The following is an 8,039-nucleotide window of genomic DNA, read 5'->3' as shown; positions in this document are numbered from 1 at the left end:
AAACAAAAACAAAAAAACAACCTAATTTCCACATTCTTTCTCCTACCAACTGGTTTCCAGGATTTTTAAAAGACTTGTTGGAAGTGCCATTTCATGATTCTAGTCAAAAGCACGTCTTCTCTTACAGCTGGCTGGAGGGCCTCTTAATTTTTTCGCCACTGTTTTGCTTTCAACCATGTGCTGATGCTTGGGCTCAGCTTTAGTTTTCCGGTTTCTAAGCTGGAAGACCCAGCACTCGCTGAAGCCTCTGTTGCGTTTAGACTCCCTGGATTCCCCCCAAACCGCGTTAATCACTCTGGGATTGTGAATTGCACTTAATTTTTATCTCTATTATAGCTCGCTGGCCGATGTACTACCTTGATTTGTTTACAGGTCTATTTACCCTATAAGACTCCACCCTTTGAGAGCGGTGTTTATGTCTTCTTTCGTTTTAGATCCCTGGCAGCCAACAGAGGCCTGAGCACCCAATAGATGTTTGCACTCAGTAAATAAAGCTTCCAGTAAATGTTTGTTGCATAACCAGAAGAACGAATCAGTGAATGAAACTTTCCTGTTTGCTATCACCATCTGCTTTAACTCTGTCCGTTATTTTGATGTATTTGCAGTTCTGACTAGATCCAGATTTGGCATGTTTAAAATTATATTCAGTTGTAAAATGTGAGGCTAGGAGTTCTTAAGATAAGAAAGAAGTCAAAATTTCTGCCGTTGGAAACAATGTGAGCAATCAACAGTTCTTTGCAGGGAAGATAAAAAAGCTGGTTAGAACAGTCTTTGGATTCACAGTCTTTGGCGTTTTGGAAAAACCACTTACTGGCATTATCTATTTTTCTGCCCATGTGTCCCTGTCAGTAAAATGCAGAGAGAAACTCTTGTCCTTCACACTCGATAGGCTAAATGAGGATTTTTGAGGAAGAAAAGCACAAACTGAAATAAAGGAAAATCTTTGGGAGTGGTATATAGTCTTTTTTTTTTCCCCTGAAAACTATACACATGATAATTGTCAATATGTATGCACCTGTGCTTATGTGTATGGTGGCTTCATATTTTGATGTATTAATGAGTTCTTCCCCCTGGTCTTTCCTGGGAACATAGGTACACAAAGCCAAATTTAAGGTTCTCGAACCAGAAGCGCTTGGACTTTTGAGTTTCAAAAACAAAGCCGTGGAGGCTTTGGACACGATGTTTATGCTGTGAACCTTAGCTCTGGGAGAATGCATGCTCCCTCCAACAAGCTGGCACACACCCATGGGCCGCTAGCTTCCTCCCGTGAACCAGCAAAGCCAAAGCAGAGAGGGAGTTGGTGAATGTCAGAGCTCAGCAGCTAACATCCAACTTGGGAGAACCTCCTGGGGAGCATGAAGTGTGGCCTCCTGGCGTGGGAGGGAGAGGGGCCAGTAACATCTCCTGCAGTCCTTCGGTTGACTGTGCACATGCCTTCTTCTCATATGTTCTGTGGCTCTCTCATCTTTAGCTTTTATCTTGCCCTAAAGTTGTTTTTCTGTGCTATGACTTTATTCGGGGGTGCAATTCAAGTGTAGGATAGCCATGAGCTCCAGAAAGTTTTCTGCTTGAATGTGAACCATATGACTCTCCAAGAGTTTCCCAAGAATGGCAACCTCTCTCTCCTCCTCCAGCCATCGCTACCCACTCTCGGATCTGCTCTTCCTCCTTTGGCAAGTACAATGCACCTCCATTGCCAGATATTTTAACATTACATTTTATGGGCATACCATATTCATTTACTCCCAAGTTGTTGCTTTTTACTTATGTAAACTTGATATATTTTTCTATCTGTAAAGTGGTTTGGGTAACTTGGGTTGGGATGGAATGCTCATGATTTCCCCCCCAAAAATTAATGAAAATACTTTTTATTTAACAGCTTTTTACTTAGTGGCAGGGCTTTCAGGAGTGAATTAGAGTGATTAGGTGAGGAATCGGTGCAACTGGGTGGAGGAAGGGAGACTCCAGTCACTATAATTACATGATTATGCTAACGAGCCCACGTATCTCCTGGAATTTCTTAGACAAAATAAATATTTTTCAAGTATAAATAATGATGGTGCAGCATCAATGCTGGGATATTTGAAACAGAGCAGACATTTTTGATGAAGAATCTTTCAGGAAACTGTTTTGTTGCTTGGGAGGCTCTAGAGGAGCTTGACTGTTGGCACTGGTTCCCCCTGGGCTGCAGCAGGCAGGAGCGTGACTGGGGGGTGTGGTGACATAGATGGGGTATTTCATTCATTTTACAATGGCCTTAGGTTTATACTGACCGAACATTAGCATCTATGGGGAAATTGTGCTGGCCTTTGAGCTGCGTGAGTTTGACTGCTGGGGATTAGGCCAGTTATTTTTAAATGCTGCCTTTCCTTTCCATTTTGGCTACAAGCTCATGGTAGTAAAGGGGCACATGGGGGGGCGGTATGTGATCAGGAGAGATGAACACGCACATAAGTAGGTATAGTAGTCTGGCTTCAGATCCCAACCTTGATTTCATCAGGTTTTTGCGGGAAAAGCCAGAGTAAAATGGTGCGATCGGGGATTTGATTAAGGAAGGCACAGCTCCTGTGGATGTGTGGAAAACGCATCAGCATTAAGAATATTCATACATCTCATCATGATTACATGTGGTTGCTACACTTTTATTGATTTCAGTATTTCAGTTCTATACATTAGGAGCCAAGCTGAAGAGTGTGTGTGTGTGAGAGAGAGAGAGAGAGAGAGAGAGAGAGGGAGAGAGAGAAAGAGAGAGAGAGAGGAAGGTAGGTCACATAGGAGAGGCTTAAAATGGGAAGAGGTACAGTGAGGCTAGGAAGTTGTCTTAAAGCTGTCCTTGGATAGCTGACACATAGTTTTTATTTAGGTGGTGTTCCAGATGTAGAACAATCACATTTCTAAACGTGCCTTTATTCATACTTTACAGTGGACTGAGAACGGAAGGGATCAAAAGCCAAAATCAAAGCTTTTAATTTTGAACCCAATGGCTTTATTAGCACATGACTAGGAGTCCAGGAGATTACAAAGAGAGTTTTCTTTTTTGCATAGTTGAAGTGTGCTTTGAATCATTTTGAAATCTTGACTTCAGTCTATGCTGACCACTTCGGGGCAGGCACCAACGTCCCTAGCCTGTTCTTGAACTTAATTACCCCCTGGAATCCTCCTCCTCCTAGACCTGGAGGAAGACTCTTCCTCTTCTGTGAGACTCTTTTGCCCTCTCCTTCAATCAAGGCTGGCGGTGCCGCAGGGACCCTGGGGCCCAGGAAGGAACTCACCAATGATCCCAAGCTCCTTTTAGGAGTGACAACCCAAGCCGGCTCATTGCCCCTGTGAGTGCTCAGCTGAGCCCACTCTACTGGCCCCCTGGGTGCTATTAATAGGACAGTGCTGGGTGAGGGGGAGTGACAGGCAGGGCCGACTTGCCACAAGGCTTGCTAACTGGATGCCTTTAAAACCCCTCATTGTTCTTTATGCCTCAATATGTTTAGGGAGGAGTGTGTGGCTTGGCTACCTAGCAGAACTCATGTTCAGAATTTCGAACATATTAAAAAGTCAAGCTGAATTTGAAAACAACCAGCTCTAAGCTTTTTAGATTTGTGAGATAAAAAACAACTCCTAAAAGACCCTTTTCCAAAATATTTTCTTTTTTTGTTTGGAAACAAAACCAAATGTAAAGTTGCAAGAAATGTACAATGACTCCCAAAATGCCCTTTACCTAGACTCATTATTTTGCCATATTCACTTTTTTCTCTGTCTTTGTACATAGACATGACTATTATCATCATTATTCTTGTTGTTGTTACTGAACCGATTATGTGTACCTTGCAGACATCATGACCCTTTACCCTCAAATTCCCAGCCTGGATCTTTTATGAACAAGGATGTTCCCTTGCCAAAATGTTATTAATTTTTTTAAAAGATTTTATTTATTTATTTGACACAGAGAGAGAGAGAACGAGAGAGGGAACAGAAGCAGGGGGAGTGGGAGAGGGAGAAGCAGGCTTCCCACCAAGCAGGGAGCCCGATGCGGGGCTCAATCCCAGGATACTGGGATCATGACCGAGCTGAAGGCAGACGCTCAACGGCTGAGCCACCCAGGCGCCCCATGTTATTAATTTTTTTTTTTTTTTGGTAGAATAAGAGAAGGAAGGGTCTGTTGAAGCCTTCATAACCAAAGTGTGGGCCAGTCCAAAGTGCTGACTGTGGGGGCCCTGTGCAGGCTCCCACTAAAGGCAGGGAGAGCGGAGAGGAGGCACTACCGCAGGGCTGGAGGACTTTATTGTTGCCATAAAACATATTTTTTCCATGTTCTCTTTAGACACAAGAAATGAAGGCTGCATTCCCAAGATCTGGCTTGTGGCTTTAAAATAAAAAAAATATTTTTACAGTATTCTTTTTGGAGGGATGAAAGCATGTGTTTTATTAACATTTCCCAAACTCTTTTTTTTTAGGTTTTAGGCTGACAGCATCCAGCCTGCAGACTGCGGCAATCGAAATACATGCATTTTTAGAAATTATACCTTTCAGTTAACTGCAGGGGAAAACTTTCTTCTGGGAATCATCATCTCTCTGATAGAGAACTCGAAAATCCCTGTGTATGATCAGCCCAGTAGGGTAACACGCAGGTGATCCGGCTTATCTCACCTAACATGCCAATGAGTTTTGCCATCAGTTTTCTGGGGCTTTTGCTCATTGTTGGTTTGGGCCTCATTCATGATACTCTTTAGAGACCTGGCCTAACGCAGGCGGCCGAGAGTTGCCTGGAAAGAGGTATCAACAGCATCCTGGCCACTCTGGGAAGCGCCCAAGCCTCATCACCTCCCACCCCAGCTGTCCCACGACGCTTACAGAGCCCGGGGGCTCTCCGAGGGGCAGCCCAGCTTTTCCTGCTAAGGACCCAAAGGACTTGCTCAGAGCTGGAATTCGGCGAAGCAACTTGCTCCAACACGCCAAATCTGCCGCAACCCCAATACCCCACCCTCCTGCCTCTGCGCTCGCTACCCACACCCCCAACCCCAATTTGAGGACTTCCTGCCCCCATCACGCTGAGAGTCTCAATCCTAACCCCTTGGATGCGAGTGTCTTTGCGTCGGAGCGCGCCGGGCGCGGCGAGGCCACCAGTGACTCCCAGCGGCCGCACAGGGCGCTGCGCCCCCCTCGCCCCGGCCTCCCTCCGCCCTGCGTCCGCCCCGCCACCCCCGCGCCGCCTCCTGCACTCGGGCTGGAGGCGGATTCCTCTCTCCGGGTTTTCAAAGCGCCTTTCCGAAACCTCCTCCCCGCCCAGAGAGGGAGTGAGATCCCGGGCGCAGTCGCTCCCCGGAGCGGCCGAGGGGCGCGCGGGGAGAGGCCTGCGCCGGGGTACTTTCAAACTGAGGCGCGCGCACACACTCACACCGAGACAGACAGACACACACACACACACACACACACACACACACACACACACATACACGCCCATTTATATAGGCGGTGGCGGCGGCAGCGGCCGGGGCGCCGGCGGCGAGGCAGGAATGATGGAGCTGAGCCAGCCGACCCGGGTCGGAAGCAAGTGAGGAGAGCCCAGGCGCACCCCGGGATTTCTGTGCCCCGCTCTTGTCATCCTACCCAGGGAACGGTGCGCCCGGAGGACGACCAGGTGGACTGATTTGCCAGAGGGGCGGGGAAGAGGAGGAGACCAGGTGAGCTGAGGAGCCCTCGCGTCTCCGGACCGCCCGGTCGCGCCTTTGCCCGACTCCTGCTCCCTCTCCGCCCAGGTGGGCGCGCCCGGTTCCCCGCTCGCAAGGGGCGCTTTGAGGAGACCAGAAAGTCTCGGCCCGGCTTCGCGGGATGCCTTTCGCCAAGAGGATCGTGGAGCCGCAGTGGCTGTGCCGGCAGCGGCGCCCGGCGCCCGGCCCGGCGGAGGACGCTAACGGAGGCAGCGCTGAGCCGCCGCCGCCCCTGCAACCGCCGGACCGACGGGACGAGGCCGTGGCGCCGGGGCCGGAGGATCCCACCCGCGCGCCTCCCGGGCCGCCGCCGCCGCCGCCGCCCCTGCCCGCGCCGACCGACCAGGCGCAGCCGCCGCACGGCGAGGCGCCAGCAGCGGGCGAGGAGAGCGCGGCGGGGGTCGCGGAGGCGGCGTCCGCGGCTGGCGAGGCCACCTCGGCGGCAGCCGCGGCCGTGCTGCTCATGCTGGACCTGTGCGCGGTCAGCAATGCCGCGCTGGCCCGCATCCTCCGGCAGCTCTCGGACGTGGCCCGGCACGCGTGCAGCCTCTTCCAGGAGCTCGAGAGCGACATCCAGCTGACCCACCGCCGCGTCTGGGCGCTGCAGGGCAAGCTCAGCAGCGTGCAGCGCGTCCTTGGCACGCTGGACCCCAAGCAGGAGGCAGTGCGTGAGTACCCGCGCCGTCCGCCCGCCCGGCGCTCCGCTCCGGCGCCGCACCCTCGCGCCCTCCCCGGTCGCCGCAATCCCAGCCCCGCGGCGCCGCGCCCGCTGCAGCTTGCACCTTAACTCTCGCCTCCCCACCCTCCCCTCCTCTGGGACCCACCCCAGGCCTCCCGGTGCTGGGAGTTCCCGCTGGGCGGGAGGCGGGGATGCAGTCGCGGAAGGGGGTGGGGGGGGGGAGAAAGTTAAAGGGGCGGCCTGGGAACTCGTAGGCAGCCGCGGGCTGAGAGGGAGAGTGTTGGGGACACAGGAGGCAGAGGGGTCTGTCATTCATTCCCGGGACTCGCCTTCCCCGGGGGTGGGGGTGGGGGATTGGTGCAACTTCGGTGGTTTCCAGCAGTCCAGCCCCGAGCCCTGTAGTACCCTCCGTGCGTGCTTGGGGGGCTCGAGGAGTAGCGAGCGTCCTTTTAGGGCTTCTGTAACGCCGTAGCGGTTTTGTCACTCTTACTGTTACCTCAGGGTCTGCGCCGAGCCCCGAACTTGTGCCTGCGCTTGCGTGCGACGTAGCGCGGCGCCGTCCGCCGCGCGAGTGAACTCCGAAGCCTCTGCTCTAACCTTGTGGCCCAGAGGGGCCGCGGGGATGGGCGTGGAGGCAGGAGTGTCCCAGACCCCGGGCACCTTTCCTGCGCCCAGCAGCACAGGGCTCCTACTAAATGGCTCTCGATGCCGTCTGCCTTCTGAGGAGCCTGGAGGCGTGTTCCCCTCCCCCCTCCCCCACCGTGCACTGTCGCCCCAAATCCACCCGCGTGTGGAAGACCCTTGGGCATCTTTGCTGCCCTTTAACTTCACTCTTGCGACACCCTAGGGCTCCCAATAAATGTCCTTCTGTGTCATCTGCCCTCCGAGGGGCGCTCAGGTCGGTCAAATCAGGCGGCGGCCGAAACCTTTAGGAACGAACCGACGGTGGGCGGGGGCGCTAGGCCCGCGCGCCGGTCCTTTGGCGCCTAGTCCGGCTGCGACGCTCGTGGCGAAGGTGATGTCAGCGGCTCTGGCTTACATAAGAAGCTTCCTCCGTTGCTGCAGCAGCTGCGCCGGAGCGCGGTGGCCGCGGAGCGCGCGAGGCGGGGGCGCTGTCGCGGCATCCTTCCTCGGGGATTTCCGGGCACCTCTGCCCTGCAGCCCAGCCCCCTCGCCGACGCTCCCCACTCGCGCACCCCCCCAAACAAACAAAAAACCCCCCTCTGCACCGCGCCCCGGGAATTCGCTGCTTTTCTGCAATAACAATAATAATAAGCGTAATGAATAAATGATGTGCGCGATCGGTTTTCGCAGCTATAAAAGACCCAGAGTTGGGTTAATGACTGGTTGTTTAAAAGGGCAATTCCGGGATGAGTTCTGGAAAGAATTAGGACTGCCGTAGGCCAAGTCGTATTTTACTTTTGGGACTTGAAATGAGCGCTTTAATCCTGCCTCTTTTTTTTTTTTTTTTTTTTAAACCCCAAACCACACAGCAGGGACAAGCCCTTCACTTTCTACAGCGCTGATATCTGGGGAGTGCGGTTGGGGTGAGTGGTGGTTTCACTTCAAAAGAACTGGAGGGAAGTTTTGCAGACAATGTTGAGTGGTGCATACATTTGTGTGTGTGTGTGTGTGTGTGTGTGTGTGTGTGTGTGTGT

General features: G+C 52.6%; 1 protein-coding gene across 2 annotated transcripts in view; it reads left to right on the top strand.

Moving 5' to 3' along the window:
- Positions 1-5,294: 5,294 nt before the first annotated feature.
- Positions 5,295-8,039, top strand: part of NHS (NHS actin remodeling regulator) — a 349,306-nt gene continuing 346,561 nt past the window's right edge. For both annotated transcript variants that reach the window (XM_025857844.2, XM_025857843.2), the window contains exon 1: positions 5,295-6,370. In XM_025857844.2, coding sequence (XP_025713629.2) covers positions 5,824-6,370 — 547 coding nt within the window. In that variant the 5' untranslated portion in view covers positions 5,295-5,823. The remainder of the gene's footprint in view (positions 6,371-8,039) is intronic.

The sequence above is a fragment of the Callorhinus ursinus genome, unplaced genomic scaffold, assembly GCF_003265705.2.
Source record: "Callorhinus ursinus isolate GAN/ISIS: 27379988/994484 unplaced genomic scaffold, GSC_fseal_2.0 scaffold16, whole genome shotgun sequence".
Taxonomy (NCBI): Eukaryota; Metazoa; Chordata; class Mammalia; order Carnivora; family Otariidae; genus Callorhinus; species Callorhinus ursinus.
The sequence above is the reverse complement of the archived record's forward strand: the minus strand, read 5'-3'. Positions and strand labels throughout refer to the sequence as shown.